Below are 20,655 nucleotides of genomic sequence, written 5' to 3' on the forward strand. Positions count from 1 at the left end.
TCGATCTTTGCCAGATATTGCGCTGCATATAACTTTCATTAACTTCTCGTGCTAGAAAATGTGGTTATGAAAAGCATTACAGAAAAATCGTTAAAAAGAGCCATTTTTAATGTTTGTTTCTTGTAATTTTCTTCTCGAGTTACCTAATACCCCCTCAATCACCAGAGTTATATCACGTCATGCGTTTGACCACATCAGACGGAATTCTGCATAGTACTATGATAAGGGCACTATTTGCTCGGTAGCCTTTTGAATTAATTGGAAGCCGGCACTTTGGAGCATTTCCTGTATTTTGACATTTTAAATTATTCGCCATTTGTTCACTCTGGTGTTATGTTGACGTGTTCATGTTCTGTAAAGCTACAGTTACTTTAAGGGCAAATTGTGTGGCGAATCCGTTTGTACTTTCCGTTAAAGTGTACATAAAGTATTTTATATTGCATACATATAATTGTCTTATATGATATAATATATTATATATTTTATATATAATATGCCACCAATCTATCGGAAATGACATACATGTATAATCAAATGAAATTTAATACGAACTGTTGGATTTACTGAATGAACGTACTATCGGTTTATGACAGCGAATTCGCTTTTTAAACTTGCTCGGTCGTGACATCAATAGCACGTGACAAGCTTTATTTACAAATGAACGAGATGCAAGAGTAAACAATTATACTAGCATAGATAAAGTCATTGATTTAGTTTAACAATATGAAATGAAATCAATGTATAAGATATTATTCTGTATTATTCAATGTGAGTTAATTATGTTATTATGCTTAGTTATTGTCAGTGAGCCTTTGTTTCACACTGTATGCAAAGACTGGGTGGGGTAACAACGTAACAATACTACCAACTGACCAACCACCTAAAAAATTGTGATCTGAAAACAGCAGTCATCTGTGGACAACGGCCACTTTGGTCATTTCCATTGACTGACCGCTGTTCTCAGGTTTGACTGTAAAATCAAATGAAATTTAATACGAACTGTTGGATTTACTGAATGAACATACTATCGGTTTATGACAGCGAATCCGCTTTTTAGACTTGTTTGGTCGTGTCATCAATAGCACGTGGCAAGCTTTATTTACAAATGAACGAGATGTATGAGTAAACAATTATACTAGCATTGATACAGTCATTGATTTAGTTTAACAATATTAAATGAAATCAATTTATAAGATAGTATTGTGTATTATTCAATGTAAGTTAATTATGTTACTATGCTTAGTTATTGGCAATGAGCCTTTGTTTCACATTGTATGCAAAGACTGGGTGGGGTAACGACGTTGCAATACTACCAACTGACCAACCATCTAAAAATTGTGATCCGAAAACAACGGTCACCTGTGGACAACGGCCACTTTGGTCATTTCCCTTGACTGACCGCTTTTCTCAGGTTTGACTGTATTGATAATTGAAGACATACCACTTTAACATTCAGCCGTTAACAGATCTTCGATGTGATGATGCGTATGATTATATGTTATGTCTTGTTTTTGTAATTATTAATGCGTTTTATAGTTCAATCTTATAATATTTAGAAACTTGTACGAGAATACTTAATTTTAAGTGCGTAGACGTCATTTAACGTTTTGTTTCTTTACAGTATACAACAACATTATATTTTAGCAAGTACCTTTAAATTGTCACTGACATTTGGTTGTGTTTCCTGACGCCTGGTGACTGACTCGAGGTTTGATTCCAATTTAACTGCGAGCTCTGATAATTAAATAGATATACGTTTGTTGTTAATTTGCTTATTGGTGCTTGAGGTAGGAATGCTTAGAATGCGTGCAGCATTCAAAAACGTTAACACGGTGACTTGTTAAACACGTTAAACAATAATTGAATGCGTGCCTCGGTGCAACTTGATTCGTGTTCTCACCTTGGAGCGGATATTGTATTGTTTGCAAGAATCCCACTTTGTGCAAATTGCGTTTGAAATGCAGCGCTCGTTTTCAGCAAAAGGGAAAATATACTTAGCACACTAGTTATATCAATATGTGCGTTTCAATTATATGGATTAATGTGCAGACTCGCGGATAAATAAATGTTGTGCAAACGAAGCATTATTTTGTAAGAAGAGGTTTCAACGGCGCCTATGTGTTCAAGTACAAGCAGACAGCAAATGAAACCGGAATTTGTAATCAAGTAAAATCCATGAAACTCCATAACCGTATAGCCGGATATTTTAACAACTACACCGCATCGGTTAATGGTATTAATTAAATAAATAATGCCGCAAATGTATGATTTCAATTCTTTGCAAAGAAAGCGCCATCTGGCATGTCGTCTGTCCGCGATACAGGAGAGCGTTTCAATGGCAGGTACGCGTGCACGTGTATGCACAAGAAACGATACAAATGACCTTTGTTGCTTGGCAGTCAGATAGAAACTCCTGGTTTTTGTGTAAATCTGTTGCTATGATCCTGTAGGGAATTTAGTTTTTTCAATATTCAATAACAAAATGATCCGCCTATGTTTTGAAACAAAGCCAACTATATTGTCGATGTATCCATCAGTTGGTGTCACACAATATTCCTTTTCCCATCCCTTGCGTTTGTTTGCTGAAGGATACTTTACCTGCCATTATGCATTATCCTTGACATCAGGAAATGATTGAGTTGATTACGGTATAAGGAAGCGTTTTAAACATCTTCAATGTGCATGCGTCCATATCTTAGGGCAGTTAAATAGTACATATACTAATTTATGTTTTTTTTCTTGTTTACTTTCAGATCTTCCTACAACAACGCCGAACAACAATAATAACGTTAAAAGCACCAACATTGGCAAAGAACAAGAGCCACACGAGAAATCATGGAAGTACTGGAGATCGAAGTCTCTGGTTCACAATGGGACTGCAAAACCCATCGAGGATGGTGGCTTTGGTGTGCACGTTACCGTTAGTTTACCGGACGTCTTGGATAACACTGACGTTTCTCCGAGCTGGTTGACCATCCACCGAAACCGCCCATAGTGCTGCACGTTGATGCCGATGAATCAATCAGCGTGACGACGGCTCCGATTTATCTGAACGGATTCCCGAGGAAGCTAAGTAGCGCAAACATTGTGAGTTCCCCACAGACAGAAATTGTGAAAGGATATGAAAGTGTTGACTCTTCTGGGATTTTTATCAGTGTTCCGCTGGGTACGCCATCGAGGTTACCGTCAAAATCCTTTACCGGTGCGTTTACAGCCTCCTCAAAAACGAACTCACTTCCGAACTATTCTCTACCGTCCACATTTCAGAGGCGCCAACAGTCAATCACCGGCGGGAAAATAAAAATTGTGTCGCCTGAACTATCTAGAAGGGTTGCCATGAAAACCAGAAAGATATCCACTGAGATTAGTGCTCAAGATCGCCATGTCCTCATATTACAGCGTTCAGTCGAACTTCTTGGACAAAAAGTGGATTCGTTCATGATACTCGAAAAATTAGCAGAAGCTCAGTGACTTGATCCAAAGGCGCTGAATATCTACAGAAATCCTGTGGACAGCCGGTATATTATTGAAAGCGTGATTCAAACCGTGATGGACTCGGAATACCCCACGTTTTTTACAGTTTTGTGATATCCTTAGGAGCGTGGCTGATTTTACAACCGTCGCAGCTGTGTTAGACGCCATTCGTGCAATATATGACGTCATATACGAGGTGCTAACTGGTGGCCCAGAATCATCACCCACATTAGATGATGAAAAGTCGGTTTCGTTCGACGTGGTATACTACAGTCTGGACACCGGCAAAATTCGATCTGTGGTCGAGTTGGAGAAACTGAGAAACACAGACAGCAAACGACACTCCAGGGCCCTTCTATCCTTCAAGAGGAATTCAAGACTCTCTTTTCAGTCTCTCTCCAGTGAGGCGGTTAGTGTATTTAGTGAAGACATTATCATAAACGGATTGCCAATGGTTACCAGATTTGTGTCGGGTCACGCGCTGTGTCTGTTGAAGGCCATAGCACTTGCCGACGTCCTAAGAGAACATGACAGTATTTTGGAACTCCACATCGGGAAAACGAACATTCGTGGCATTGGCATGTCCCATATAAGCGCCGCCCTTGTGGAGAGTTACTCCGTGCGGGTTTTAGATCTGCGATTAAACAATATCGGGAACGAAGGCGCTGCACATCTCTTCAAAGCGTTAACGTCTAACAAAAAGTTACGTCAATTAAACCTGTCCTCTACGGGAATCGACGCTGACGGCGTCAACTGTTTGGCGTACGCGTTACGTACAAATGTCGGTCTGGAGGATCTGGATTTGAGCTTCCTTGACATTGGCGACAGTGGATGTATGGCTTTAAGGGATATGTTGAAACAAAATCGCTGTTTAAAAAAACTACGTCTACGAAGTTCCAATATCGCTTGGATGGGATGTCGTCTTCTTCTAGAAGGTATCGAAATTGGGAAAGTGATTTCAGAACTGGATCTTAGTGGAAACTTTATTGGCGATGCCGGGGCCGACTTGTTACTTACTAACTTGAAGGACGATTCTTCATTGAGGGACCTTAACCTAGAGAATTGTGGTATAACTGTCTCCGGATGTTCGATTTTGTCTGATGTCATCTTAACGAACAAATCGTTACGTCACTTAGATCTAAGTGTGAATTTCATTGGGGACCAAGGAATTGCGAAACTTTCCAATGCTCTGGTCAGAAACAAACATATCAAAACTCTCGGTTTGAATATGTGCGGCATATCGAACGACGGCTTCTCTAAGTTGTTGGATATTTTAGAAAGCAACACAACACTAGCGCTGTTAAAGCTCTGCTATAATCGCCTTGGAAAGGAGAACGTCGACCCGGAAGCGACGTCAGACAACTTGAAGTACCGCATTCGAATCGTGACGTCATCAAACCCGAAACTAAAACTTTTGCTGTGGAGGAACACATTTGATGAACCACATTCCTCTAGTAGAGTTGCAGACATATCTATGTGATCTACGTGTGTGTATGTGTGACCCGAAAAGACAACCGGCATTCTTTTTTATACCGTCAATTCCTCTATGACGATACTAACTTGCCTTTCTAAACAGGTAATACATTGCGGTCACTGTAACGAGCCTGATTTTGTACTATTGTCTTTTAAAAGTGATTCTCATTGGTTATTTTGAGTTTTTTAGTTATCAGATTGTTTGCAATTGTAAAATTTTATTTAAAAAAGTTCAGTAATAGTACATAGCGTTTTCGATAAAGAGCATTTTTTCAGACACGATTATATAATAAGTGATTAACTAAAAAACAGCGTCTTAATGCTATATAGTTAATATTTCAAACAATCGTATACTTGTCTATGTCAAATTGATTTATTTCGATATGATACAATTACTGGTATCTTTCTGAATAATGTTGTCATTGATTTACGTTCATGTACTTACGGATTGACTGTTGCGATTGTATAGGGGTTTCAATTTTTTATTGGTGTATATTAAATATCACACCTCTATGCATTTCTGTTTCCCATTTTATGATTATTGTGGATATTAAATCATAATCGTGTACAACACATGCAAACATGTATACCATTAATGCTTCCGTTGCCATACAATGCACAAGACCGTTGAATTTCCAAAAGTTCAAGCATGCTCTATATGCAGTTTTCTCTCAAATGTCATGTTCAATATTTTACCGCTGTATATTTAATGTCAAAATAATGATTTGATAGGGTTCTTTTGCCAAAACATACACATCGCTATTATCTAAAACGGCTCTGCGTCTCTGATTTTGTAGCTCACCTGAGCACAACGTGCTCATGGTGAGCTTTTGTGATCGCCTTTTGTCCGTCGTCCGTCCGTCGTCAACATTTGCCTTGTGAAAACTCTAGAGGCCACATTTATTGTCCGATCTTCATGAAACTTGGTCAGAAGATTTGTCCTAATACTACCTCGACCGAGTTCGAAAGTGGTTTATGCTGGGTCAAACACTAGGTCACTAGGTAAAAAAAGAAAAATCTTGTGAACACTGTAGAAGTCACATTTGATGCCCAATCTTCATGTAACTTTTTCAAAATGTTTGTCTTAATGATATGATGGTTGAGTTCAAAAAAGGTTTTGGTCCATTGAAAAACATGGCCGCCAGGGGGCGGGGCAGTATTCCTTATATGGCTATAGAGAAACCATGTGAACACTCTAGAAGTCACACTTTTTGCCCAATCATCATGCAACTTGTTCAAAACATTGGTTTCATTAATATCTCGGACGAGTTCGAAAATGGTCTAGATCGATGAAAAAAACATTGCCGCAAGGGGGCGGGGCAGTTTTCTCTATATGCATATAGTGAAAACATGTGACCACTCTAGAATTCACATTTTTGGTCAAATCTTCATAAAATTAAGTCAGAACATTTGTTTCCTGGATACGTCGGTTGAGTTTGAAAATGGTTTGGATTGGTAAAAAAACATGGCCGCCAGGGGAGGGGGGGTCTTTTTCCTTATGTTTATAGAGTAAAAAAAGCTTGTAAACACTTTAGAAGTCACAATTTTTGCCTAATCATCATGAAATTTTGTCTAAACATCGATTTTATAGATATCTCGGACGAGTTTGAAAATGGTCATGATCAGTGAAAAAACATGGCCGCCAGGAGGGGGTCTTTTTCCTTGTATTTCCAATCATCATGAAACCTGGTCAAAACATTGGTTTTATTGATATATTGGATGAGTTTGAAAATGGTCGTGATCAGTGGAAAGACATGGCCGCCAGGGGATGGAGCAGTTTTCTCTATATGTATGTAAGAAGCATTTTCCTTATATATATATATTTAAAAACAATCTGGGTATTAAAAACATGGCCGCCAGGGTGGGTGGGGTAATTTTCTATATAGGCATATTGTGAATACTTTGGAACACCTTATTGTTAAAGTCAGTCTCCTCAAACCAATAATTTGAAATATTTGCTGAAGAGTTTTAATCTTTGTTTCTTTTCATCTTAGTCTCTGAGGTGAGCGACCCAGGGCCCTTTGGGACCTCTTGTTTACTTAATTGTCAATTTTAACATTTTTATGTTTTAAACAAACTGTTTTGCTTCATTGTTTTCTTATAATATTTATTTCATATATAAATTATTTGTCAAGCCTTGTGTCGTCCGTTCTTCGTTACGAACCCACTGATTTTACTAGATTCCCGTTCGATATATTCATAAAACTAAACTGTGACACCACGTTCATCGCTATATTGTCAAGTCCTGAACACTACTGGAATGAACAAAGTTTTTCATATTATTTCGTAATCGTGTATTCTGGTATCCATTAAAATCCTATTTGTATTTTGATTTTAGAAATTTTAGTTATTGATAATATTAAATTACAGACAAAAGTTCTGCAAACTATTGTAATCGCAACCCTGAATCCACAAGATGGTTTATTTTATATTCTTCAAAATTGCTAGTAAAATCCCCTGTTCTTGTGGCTCATTTCTGCCATATCTTTCAGGTGCAGACTCGACAATTATGACATTGTTCTTTCGTGTTTGCCTGAACGCCAGAACGACGAATCAAAGGCGCCAACACGACACGTTTTGGTGTGTAAGCGCATAATATGATATGTCGTTATTGTGTGTTGGTGAGTTTAAAAGTCGCAAAGAATCAAAAACGAAAGAAAAACCACTTACGCGCCAACACGACAAATACGACATTGAACTGTCTGTCGCCAACATGACTACACGAAAGAACAAAAAATGTCAAATGTGTCGTGTTGGCGCGTTTATAGTGTCTTGTGTTGTCGTGTCTTGATAGTACACACTGGTCAGTATACTACTAATACGTTGTCCGGAGGGATTCGGATTTTCTTCCTTTCTTTTATCTATTCGGTGACTCGGCATGCTTGATTTGCCATAGGCTGTCAATCGAGGATTTAAATCCAGAAGTATCTATATGTCTGTGAAAACATTACCAGTTAGTACCTTTTGATGTTTAACACTCTCCAACCGACTCGTTTTTCTTCCCCTGTTTCTTCGCATTGACGTACACATGTAAGTTGCACTTTATCTACCGCCGCAATATTTGTGTGGATGCCAGCCAGTTTTACACTGCGAACGCCAGCTGGAATACAACTGCAAAAAAATGTAATAATGCATCATAATCCGCATCAGAGCATCATCAAGCTGCAGTCCATATGACATATGTTTATCACTTTTTCCCGAAGGTCATTTTCATCAAACATCACCTATTTCAGAGTTCCGCGCATTCCATTCCTTTGATATTCTGGGAATAGACTCTCGCAGGAGTAATACAAAACTTGTTCAGTTTGCGCTAGTGAGTTCTTTCATTGTTTAGTATGTCATTAGCAATATATGTATCTAGTGCATCCAATGAATGTAGACTCGCTTGTCTAGGATCTCATACATTATTCACAAGTTAGATTTGTTCGAGTGTTTTAGAGTGGGAAACTTCTTTCCTGATTTAACTGTAATTATGTTGACATTTCTTTATGCAATGAATTTGGAATGCTGTTCGAAAATTTGTGTTTTCAATTGCCACATTATGCAAAACCAACTTACCATAAAGGTAGAAGTTGATGTAAAATACAAGTAATGTATTAGCATAAAGAATTGTTAAATGAATCGTATGTTAGGTTACCATTCGGCACACATTTTTATTATTTTATTATTTAATGATGGATTCTTTAGATATTTGGCCTTATGTATTTGTTATGCAATCATGTATATTTTATAAGCTAATTATGTTTATAGGCGGACAGCTGCAACCGTTGCTCGTATTGTAACTGACTTGGTATTGAAACAGATGGTTGGTCCGAGAATAGTCTCAAAAGCCGCATAAAGAAAATTCAATATTATTATCTGATGATTCAATATCGAACTCGATGTGGTCATAACCTCAAAATAATTGTTGGTTAATATTTCACTTGTAATGGACCCTGGTTTAACTCGAGCACATGTCAAATACGTTATAAATGTATGTATCGAGTCTCACAGTTGAGGTGACCAAAATTTTCTGGCAAATAATCATACCCTGCTGGTTAGTTAGGTTAATGTCTACCTGCCATCAATTACGTATAGAGTTAACACGATAAATAACGCATACAGCGTGAATAAATTATTCTACGCTTCTTCGCATACTGCGTGGTAACTACATGTATTTGAATGTCTTGTTAAAGTGATATTATGGGCATTTTTCACTGTTGAATTGAGCTGAAAAGAATTAATAGGTCAAATAGTTAGTTAAAATGTGGTTACTGACCAATTATCTGCAACTCATCTTGCTACTAGTTGTTTATTAAAAATATATTTATATTCGATATTTTACATGACTCACCCAGTCCTCTAAGCCAAAATGATCCGTAAAACAAAATTGTGTCTTTGTGTCGTATGAACGAATCTGCACTAAAACTAAATTTAGGTTCACATCTTACATGCATGATAAGTTGTCAAACTAAAGTACGGTTAATATTCAAATGCATTTTTTTACTCTTTCCTGAATATTGTTTTAGTATGTTGATGCTGCGTTAACAAATATAAGTGTATATGAAGTGAAAACACCCAAAAAAAACAACAACGGTTGCGATAGACACCTAAGCTATAAACTGTTAGATGACCATAATATCACTTTAATTATAGTCATAATGTCAACATGTAGTTGGAAATAGATAATGTCGCGTATATTGATTATATTGCCCGCAATACACTCATATGTTGCTTCAAATAAAGGACGCTGACCATCCGGTTTCTCAAAAAGCGTGAACAGTTCAAAATGTACTGACATTTATTTTGGAAAAACAGTTTGGATTATCCGAAAACTGTTGTCTTTAATTTTATTTAGTACGCATTTCAAATGAAATCACTAATGATACATGTTACTGTTTTGATAACGGTGAAATGCATTGCAAGTATTTACCTGAAATCGAAACTAACTTGTATTGATCACTTACTTATTCAATGTTTCAATTTCGATAGGTTTATGAGATCTAATATATCGCTTGTGATGTTAAATTCGACATTCACGTACATTCAACAAGATTGCCTGTCTCTTTGTTAAACAGGTCTACATTCGCATCGCTAATGAGTGATAAATCCATTAAATACATTGTAAAGTACGATTGTCTACATATAAAAGATATACCAATTAGCGATAAATTGGAGGGAGGACTAAGTATACTTGATAAGTACTGGTACGTAAGACACAAAAGCGCGATGACACATATTTGATTACGCGATACAATAGGGCCTATTGTCTTAACGAAGACCAGTAGAACAGAGCTGTCAAAGCGTCTTGACATTTGTTGTTAGAATGGACCTAATCTTGCAATGTAATACCATGTCAGCCATGTGAGGTATCTGAGATATATATTATATATAATAGATTTTAATAATACCCTTCGGTGCTCATTGATTGGCATGTTTTTATTTTTCTGACTTGAATCACTGGTTTATCCATGCACCGTTTCATGCCTCTTCGTATACGTATCTATTGACTATTGTTTTGCTGAGGGGTTTTATTTATCATTGTGCATAAGAATGACTCATAAAATGCACGTGCGAATAATCGCCATATATACAAATACATATAGTACAGTTCAATCTATAGATCTTTATATAAATTTATTAAATTTCAGTATAATTCGATGCCTTTGTGCAAATAAGAATGCATAAATATTTTTCGTGCTCTGACGAATACTTTTTTTCTCTAAAATGAAGGATATTTTGTATATTATAATTTCGTCCATGAAGGTTCGATAACAGTTCGATACAGTTGGGCGGAGGGATGGGTTGGTGGTTGTTATCTACGTATAGTAGAACTTGTGAGGGATGTCGCGTTATCTACGTGTATTAGAATTTAGAACAAATGGGGTTGGGGTTGTAATCTATGTACACTAGAATTAATCAGGGTGGGGTGTAATCTACGTATACCATAACTGACGTTTCAAGAGGGATCGTCTGTGTACAGACCATCACTGTTCCTATTTTTCGTTAATTACGTTTTTCGCCTTAAGCAAGATATAATATCAGCCATACACCCATTGAGGCCAAATAAAAAGATGCTTCTTAACGTTTTCATGTCTTCTCAAGACAGTAATACATGCAATGAACGCACGTGATGTTTGCTATTATTTACTTCTGAATAGCTTGGGAGTTCATAACGCGAACGATGTCCAATATCAGTTATTTTATTAAAGTATTTTATATGACAAGGTGAATATAAAAACAAGTTATCACCATTATATTCGAATGCAACGATATTTAGCATTTCATGCTACCTGAGTTTTAAGTATGGCATGTGTACAGTGAACGGCCTCATCCACCGAATATGAACACCATTATTATATTTATAGCATAATACATCCACTGTGACATGATATGCTCCATTAAGGGACATCGTTTATACCGCCATGATTGGCCTAATTGAGTCTATAATTTCGTGTTTTTCAACCACTTGCCGGGAAAATGAACAATAGCATAACTATTATACTATATCATTATAGTTCATCATCATCATCTTTATCATCAATAACAACTTCATCATCATCATAATCATATCAAAAACAACAAAATCATCATCATCATCAGCAGCAGCAGCAACCCCCCAGCACGAGTCTCTTCATTAACATATATAACATATAGCCTTGAAACCGACAAGGCATTACAGGAACACAGAGGCACCCGGTTCTCTAATCGGTTAGTTACACATAAAGGCGTTCATACATAGATCTTTCTTTCATCTCAAGCATGATTGCTTCGGGATATGAATTAGCAAACATGTTTGCGTTTGCTGGTCGGTACACACTTCTCAATGATTTACAGACACGGCTAGGATGTTTAATCCACGGAAGGTTTATGTTTTCGCAATAAATCTGCGCTTAATGCTGCTTTTCATCAAATTGGTTCGTTTTTGGTAATCATGCGTTCAAATCTTGTTGAATCATTTCATATGTACATGCATGTTGACATGATGTTTCAACAGCATTATTGCAGTAGTTTTTCTCATAAAGTATTGAGTTATAAGAATACAAGAAGCAAGATGTTTCCATGTTCAAAACAGAAACGGACGTGAAGCACTTTTACTAAGCCAGCTAAATATCACAGAGAAACCATTTAGGAACGTTCCAGTTAATGACATGCTCTGTGTTCATCCAATTAAATGCGCGGTTTTCATTTGGGGTCAATTTCTCGCGATACAAATCGATCTTTTCCAGAAACTACGTTGCTAGTAACTTTCATTATCTTCTCGTGCTGGCAAATGTGGTTATGAAAAGCATCGTCGCAGATAATCGTTTACTCAAGCCATTTAATGTTTGTTAATTTTAATTTTCTACTCTACCTAAGTACCAAATACCCCCTCCATCACCAGAGTTATATCACGTCATGCGTTTGATCACATCAGACGGAATTCTGCATAGAACTATGCTACGGCCACTATGTACTCGGTAGACTATTTTATTAATTGGAGGCGGGCACTTTTGAGCATTTCCTGTATTTTGCCATTGTAAATTAATCGCGATTTGTTAATTCTGTCGTTATTTCGACGCGCTTATTATCCCCGCCGACGAAAATTTCGGAGGGGATATAGTAATTGGTCCTGTCCGTCCGTCCGGATGAAACTTTGTTCGGAGCATAACTCCAAATCTATTCAATGGATTTACTTTAAACTTAGAATATAAACAGATGGCAACTAGGAGAAGTGCAGTGACCAAGAACCATAACTCTATATACCTTAGTTTTTAAATTATCTCCCCTTTTATATTACTTTAAAGTAAATTTTTGTCCGGAGAATAACTCTAAATATACTAAAGGGATTTACTTGAAACTTGAAATATAAACATATGGCAACTAGGAGAAGTGCAGTGACAAAGAACCACAACTCTATCTACCTTAGTTTTTGAATTATCTCCCCTTTTATATGATTTTAAAGTAAATTTTTGTCCGGAGCATAACTCTAAATCTACCGAAGGGATTTACTTGAAACTTGAAATATAAACAGATGGCAACAAGGAGAAGTGCAGTGACCAAGAACCACAACTCTATCTACCTTAGTTTTTGAATCATATCCCTTTTATATTATTTTTAAGTAAATTTTTGTCCGGAGCATAACTCTAAATCTACTGAAGGGATTTACTTGAAACTTAGAATATAAACAGATGGCAACTAGGAGAATTGCAGTGACTAAGAACCATAACTCTATATACCTTAGTTTTTGAATTGTCTTCCCTTTAATAAATAATTTAAAAGTAAATTTTTGTCCGGAGCATAACTCTAAATCTACTAAAGGGATTTACTTGAAACTTGAAATATAAACAGATGGCAAGTAGGAAAAGTGCAGTGACTAAGAACCACAAATCTATCTACCTTAATGTTTTAATTATTTCCCCTTTTATATAACTTTAAAGTAAATTTTGTCCGGAGCATAACTCTAAATCTACTAAAGGGATTTACTTGAAACTTGAAATATAAACATATGGCAACTAGGAGAAGTGCAGTGACCAAGAACTATAACTCTATTTACCTTAGTTTTTGAATTATCTCCCCTTTTATATAATTTTAAAGTAAATTTTTGTCCGGAGCATAACTCTAAATCAACTGAAGGGATTTACTTGAAACTTCAAACTTAAACAGCTGGCAAGTAGGAGAAGTGCAGTGACTAAGAACCATAACTCTATCTTCCTTAGTGTTTGAATTATATCCCTTTATTTAATTTCAAAGTAAATTTTTGTCCGGAGCATAATGCATTATCTCTCTTAATTTGTTTTTACAAATATTATTCTACTCTCTAAAACAAATGTTGTCATACAAGCAAACACATTTCGGCGGGGATTTGGCACTACTGTGACAAGCTCTTGTGTTCTTTAAAGCTACAGTTACTTTAAGGGGAAATTGTGTGGAGAATTCATTTGTACATTGCGTTAAGTGTGCAAAAAGTACCTAATATTGCATCAACATACTTGTCATATACAATATAAATATATTATATTATAAATATAATATGTCACCAACATATCGAAAATGACATTTATTCAACTTTTACAGAGAATTCGGTTGATTAAAGCCTCATTGATTAAATTTCATCTATAATCAATGACACAGCTATAATCAACGGCACGAAATGACGTCATCAACTGCCGAACCGGGACTACTTTTCCCACGCACCTCGTCACCTGTATTTAGTTAGTTTAAACTTATTTATTTTAGCTCGAATGCATCGAAAGCTTTAGACTTATATAAACGCTCTCGAGTCCGTTTCCTGGGCCTAGAACCAGTACTTGGTGTCTTTGGGGGAGATCTAAAGAACGCCCCCACGGTGGGGATCGAACCCGTGACTTCCCGGTCGCTAGGCGGACACCATATCCATTACACCACGGCGACCTTTTACTTGCCAAGTTCATCAATAATAAAAACAATCTCAAATGTTTGTCAATATTAATGACCTTAAAACAAAGAAAAGTGGTAAAAAACGTGTTTGTTGTCATTTATTGTCGTTAAAACCTATAGTATTATGTAAATTTAACACTATCTTGCAAATAGGTTCTGTTGTTGTTGCTCCCCTTTGAAAAAGTCAGTTCGAGTTGCTCTCCTTTGACCGTAGAAAACAATCGTCTGGACCAAGAAATCCTTTGTTAATTTACAAGCTGTACTCGGATATGCGTCCCTCTGATTTTTCTTCAAGTTAGCCCCCTTTCTACCTGGCAATACGCACACATGACACCGCGTACCAGTGGTTCTTGCGACATCAATTGGGTGTCAACAAGCTAGGTCAGATGCTAAAGGCCATGGCTTTCTCAAGCACAAGAGAATAACGAACCACTCAGTTCGCAAATTCCTGGTCCAAAAACTTCGAAATGCAAACATTCCACCCATTGAGACCATGGCCATAACAGCGCACAAAAATGTCCAGTCCATAATCAATTATTCCAACATATCCGTTGAACAGCAGCAAAAGTGTTCAAACATTCTTGCTCAGTCCAGTAAATGTAGCAATCCAACAGATTCCTATTGTTCACCTTCATGCACCGAAACTATGGCCGAAATGCAGCCTAGACAACCACTGTCTACCGTCGAACAAGTTGATCTTGATGTTCGCCCCACCCAGTCACTTCACCAGCAAATGTCTTTCTCTAGTTCGAACAACTTTGCCTCACAATTCTTTGGTGCCACTTTCCACATTCAAAATGTTAATGGTTATAATTAGCTTAAATCCAAGTAATCTTTGTTATTTTGTCACGAAATAAACACATATTATAACAAAGAAGCAAATATTGTGCACCTCGTGATCGACTTGATAGTTTGATATCGAAAGTGAATTGTGTGTGGTGTTAGGCTACGTTGTAAACAAATGTAGTTCCTTGTATATAACAACTTAATGTCATATTGATATTATAAACTTTAAGATTTGCAATTCAATATTATTAAAATTGTAATTAATAACGCTCGACTCTTTGTTACAGAACGATATTCTGATTAAAAAAAATGATTATTTGATCAGCGGTTTTTTTTTGGGAACGCGGAGTAATATACTGACCTTGGTTACACTACAGTCATTATCAAAGAACGACAAACACTCATGAAAACTAATTTTGTTTAAATAAAAAAAGTTTACTGAATAAAAAGTGGGATGAATAGAATAATAGGTTAGTGTTGATTATAGATCAGGTTAATCATGCTCGGCACGAAAACGTAAAAGCACTCGCCAAGGCTCGTGCTTTTTGTTTTCTAAGCCTCACATGATAAACCTGATCTATAATCAACACTAACCTATTAATCTCTATATTGATAATTTAAGACTAACCACTTTAACATTCAGCCGTTAACAAATCTCCGATGTGATGTTGTTTATGATTATATATGCAGGGCTAGCGCTGGCCCAAAATTTCTTTGAGCCAACCAGTTTTCTTTCTTTGGCGCGCGAAAATGGGTTTTGAAATAATAATATATACTATCAACTTGTTTATATTTCTTTTAATGACCACAAGGGCATATCACATATAATATATCATGCAGTTTTCAATATAGAAATAGTGATTATGGTACTTGTTAAAGTACAAACAGAAGTGATTTTATACATTGTACACTTAACAGTGGTGTCGATTGTCCCAAATAATTTAAAATCCTGAAAATTAGGCCAGGGGTCTTAGAACCGAAGCCACATATAATATGACGTCATGATATCGCAATTATAAATGCGTTTTATAGTACAATCTTATTATATTTAGAGACTTGTACGAGAATATTTAATTGTAAGTGCTTAGACGTGATTTTACTTTTTTTGTCGTTACAGAATACAACAACATAATATTTTAGCAAGTAGCTTTAAATTGTCACTGACATTTGGTTGTGTTTCCTGACGCCTGGTGACTGACATGTTTCCATGTTAACAGCGAGCTCTGGGAGTTAAAATGATATACGCTTGTTATTAATTTGAGTATGGGTGCTTTAGGGTGGAATGCTTAGAATGCGTGTAGCATTCAAAAACGTTGTCACGGTAACTTGTTAAACACGTAAAACAATAATTGAATGCGTGCCTCGGTGCAACTTCATTCGTGTTCTCACCTTGGAGCGGATATTGTATTGTTTGCAAGAATCCCGCTTTGTGCAAATTGCGCTTGAAACGCAGCGCTCTTTTTCAACAAGAGGGAAAATATACTTGGCATACTCGTTATATCAATATGTACGTTTCAAACATATGGATTAATGTGCAGACTCGCGGATAAATAATGTTGTGCAAACGAAGCATAATTTTTGTAGGAAGAGGTTTCAACGGCGCCTTTGTGTTCAAGTACAAGTAGACAACAAATGATACCGGAATTTGTAATCAAGTACAATCCGGAAAACTCCATAACCGTATAGCCGGATATTTTAACAATTACACCGCATCGGTTAATGGTATTAATCAAATAAATAATGCAGCAAACGTATGATTTCAATTCATTACCAAGAAAGCGCCATCTGGCATGTCGTCTTTTCGCGATACGGGAGAGCGTTTCAATAGCAGGTACGCGTGCACGTGCATGCACGAGAAACAATGGGTCTGGGTAGAAATGGTCCTTGTTGCTTAGCAGTCAGGTGGAAACTCCAGATAAAACATAATTTCGGTAAACAATGAATCATTAAGTTCTTCTGGTTTTTGTGTTTTAAGTGTTGGTATGATCCTGTACTAAGACATTAGGGAATTTAGCTTTTCCAGTGAAAAATGATCCGCTTATGTTTATAAACAAAGTCAGCTAGATTGTCGATGTATCCATCAGTTGGTTTTCCCATCTCCTGCTATCGTATACTAAAGGATACTTTACCTGGCATTATGCATTATCCTTGCCATTAAGAAATGTTGGGGTTGATTATGATTTTATGAAGCGTTTTATTCATCTTTAATGTGCATGCGTCCATATCTTAGAGCAGTACAAATAGAACATACAATAATCTATGTTGTTTTTGTGTGTACATTCAGATCTTCCTAAAACGACGCCGAACAATAATAATAACGCCAAAAGCACCAACATTGGCAAAGAACAAGAGCCACACGAGAAATCATGGAAGTTCTGGAGATCGCTGTCAACGCGGCGCTCCCGGAAGTCTCTGCTTCAGAATGGGACGGCGAAACCCATCGAGGATGGTGGCTTTGGTGTGCACGTTACCGTTAATTTACCGGACGTCGTGGACAACACTGACGTTTCTCCGAGCAAACTGGTTGACCCTCCACTGAAACCGCCCAGAGTGCTGCACAATGATGCTGATTAACCAATCACCATGACGACGGCTCCGATTTATCAGAACGGATTCCCGAGGCAGCTGAGTGGCACACACATTGTGAGTTCCCCACAGACCGAAATTGTGAAAGAATATGAAAGTGTTGACTCTTCTGGAATTTTTATCAGTGTTCCACCGGGTTCGCCATCGAGGTTACCGCCAAAATCGGCTCTCGGTCCGCGGACAGCCTCCTCAACAACGAACTCGCTTCCGAACTATTATTTGCCGTCCACATTTCAGAGGCGCCAACAGTCAATCACTGGCGGGAAAATAAAAATTGTTTCGCCTGAACGTTCTAGAAAGGTTGTCATGAAATCCAGAAAGAAATCCACTGAGATTAGTGCTAAAGATCGCCATGTCCTCATATAACAGAGTTCCGTCGAACTTCTTGGACAAAAGGTGGATCCGTTCATGATACTCGACAAACTAGCAGAAACTCAGTTACTCGATCCAAAGGCGCTGAATATCTACAAAAATCCTGTGGACAGCCGGTACATTATTGAAAGCGTCGTGCAAACCGTGATGGACTCGGAGTACCCGACGTTTTTACAGTTTTGTGATATCCTTAGGAGCGTTGCTGATTTCACAACCGTCGCAGCTGTGTAAGACGCCATGCGTGCAATATATGACGTCATATACGAGGTGCTAACTGGTGGCCCAGAGTCATCGCCCATATTGGATGATGAAAAGTCGGTTTCGTTGTATATTACAGTCTGGACACCGGCAAAATTCGATCTGTGGTCGAGTTGGAAAAACTGAGAAACACAGAAAGCAAACGACACTCTAGGGACCTTCTATCGTTCAAGAGGAATTCACGACTCTCTTTCCAGTCTCTCTCCAGTGAGGCGTCTAGTGTATTTAGTGAAGACATTATCATAAACGGGTTGCCAATGGTTACCATATCTGTGTCGGGTCACGCGCTATGTCTCTCGAAGGCCATTGCCGACGTCCTAAGAGCACATGACAGTATTTTGGAACTCCACATCGGGAAAACGCACATTCGTGGCACGGACATGTCGCATATAAGCGCCGCCCTTGTGGAAAATTACTCCGTGCGGGTTTTAGATCTGCGTTTAAACAATATCGGGAACGAAGGCGCTGCACATCTTGTCAAAGCGTTAACGTCAAACAAGACGTTACGTCAATTGAACCTGTCCTCTACGGGAATCGACGCTGATGGCGTCAACTGTTTGGCGGACGCTTTACGTACAAATGTAGGTCTGGAGGATCTAGATTAAAGTTTCATTGACATTGGCGGCAGTGGGTGTGTGGCTTTAAGGGATATGTTGAAACAAAATCGCTGTTTAAAGAAACTACGTCTGCGAAGTTCCAATATCGCTTGGATGGGATGTGGTCTTCTTTTGGAAGGTATCGAAATTAGGAAAGTGATTTCAGAACTGGATCTTAGTCGAAACTTCATTGGGGATGCCGGGGCCGACATGTTACTTACTAACTTGAAGGACGATTCTTCCTTGAGGGACCTTAACCTAGAGAATTGTGGTATAACTGTCACCAGATGTTCGATTTTGTCTGACGTCATCTTAACGAACAAATCGTTACGTCACTTAGATCTAAGTGTGAATTTCATTTGGGACCAAGGAATTGCGAAACTTTCCAATGCTCTGGTCAGAAACAAACATATCAAAACTCTCGGTTTAAATATGTGCGGCATATCGAACGACGGCTTCTCCAAGTTGTTGAATATTTTAGAAAGCAACACAACTCTATCACTGTTGAAGCTCTGCTATAATCGCCTTGGAAAGGAACACGTCGACCCGGAAGCGACGTCAGACAACTTGAAATACCGCATTCGAATCGTAACATCATCAAATTCAAAACTAAAACTGTTGCTGTTGGGGAACGCATTTGATGAACCACATTCATCTAGTAGAGTTGCAGATATATCTATGTGATCTATGTGTGTGTGTGACCCGAACAGGCAACCGACATTCTTTTTATACCGTCAATTCCTCTATGACGATACTAACTTGCCTTTCTAAACAGGTAATACATTGCGGTCACTGTAATGCATCTGATTTTTGTACTTGTGATTCCCATTGGCTATATTAAGTTTTTTTTTGTTATCAGAGTGTGTGCAATTGTAACATTTAATTTAAATGTTCAGCAATTGTACATAACATTTTGATATAGAGCATTTCAGTAGACATGATTCTATTATAAATGATCAATTAAAAATCAACTTCTTATTGCTACTTAGCATTTATGAAATATTGTAAACAATCGTATACTTGTCTATGCCAAATTGATTTATTTCGATATGGTAAAATTACCGGTTTCTTTCTGAATAATGTTGTCATTGATATACATTCATGTACTTACGGATTGACAGTGTTGCGATTTTACTAGAATCCCATCCGATCAATTCATAGAACTTAACTGTGACATCACGTTAATCGCTATATTGTAAAGTCCTGAACATTACTGGAATAAAACAGGTGTTTCCAATTGTTTCGTAATTATGTATTAGGATGTCTATTACAACCTCATTTGTATTTGATTCTAGGAATTCCATGACGCCACTCTTCGAAAATTTTAGTTATTTTTCATACTTGATTAGAAGCAAAAGTTTGTCGACTATTGTAATAGTTACCCTGAATGTGGTACACGAGGATTTATTTTATATGCATCAAAATTGCAAGTAAATTCCCTAATTTTGGTGTTTCATTTCTTCCATAACATTCGTGTGCAAACTCGACAATTATGACATTGTTCTTTCGTGTTTGCGTGAACGCCAAAGCAAAAAATCAGAGGCGCCAACTCAACAAGTTTTGGTGTGTAAGCGCATATAATATCTCGTTATTGTGTGTTGGTGAGTTTAAAAGTTGCCAACAATCAAGCTCAAAAGAACAACCACTTACGCGCCAACACGACAAATACGACATGTGACTTTCTGTCGCCAACATGACTACACGAAAGAACAACAAAATATCATATTGGTCG

The 20,655-nt window shown here is 37.4% G+C and overlaps 1 protein-coding gene across 1 annotated transcript; it reads left to right on the forward strand.

Moving 5' to 3' along the window:
• The first annotated feature begins 2,335 nt into the window (after positions 1–2,335).
• On the forward strand, positions 2,336–19,496 carry LOC127831177 (protein NLRC3-like). Its single transcript, XM_052356171.1, has 6 exons — positions 2,336–2,342; positions 2,754–2,920; positions 3,581–4,307; positions 17,396–17,661; positions 18,067–18,296; positions 18,407–19,496. Exons 1-6 carry the CDS (start codon positions 2,336–2,338, stop codon positions 18,930–18,932), a joined length of 1,923 nt encoding a protein of 640 aa, XP_052212131.1. The 3' UTR covers positions 18,933–19,496.
• The last annotated feature ends 1,159 nt before the right edge of the window (positions 19,497–20,655 follow it).

The sequence above is a fragment of the Dreissena polymorpha genome, chromosome 5 (genome assembly GCF_020536995.1).
Source record: "Dreissena polymorpha isolate Duluth1 chromosome 5, UMN_Dpol_1.0, whole genome shotgun sequence".
NCBI lineage: Eukaryota > Metazoa > Mollusca > Bivalvia > Myida > Dreissenidae > Dreissena > Dreissena polymorpha.

Bases quoted from the DNA above. Each gene is read 5' to 3' on its own strand.
- LOC127831177 (XM_052356171.1), top strand. The intron at 4,308-17,395 runs GTATGGCTTTAA...GTGTACATTCAG, and splicing joins TGACATTGGCGACAGTGGAT to ATCTTCCTAAAACGACGCCG. The intron at 18,297-18,406 runs GTAAGACGCCAT...TGTATATTACAG, and splicing joins TTCACAACCGTCGCAGCTGT to TCTGGACACCGGCAAAATTC.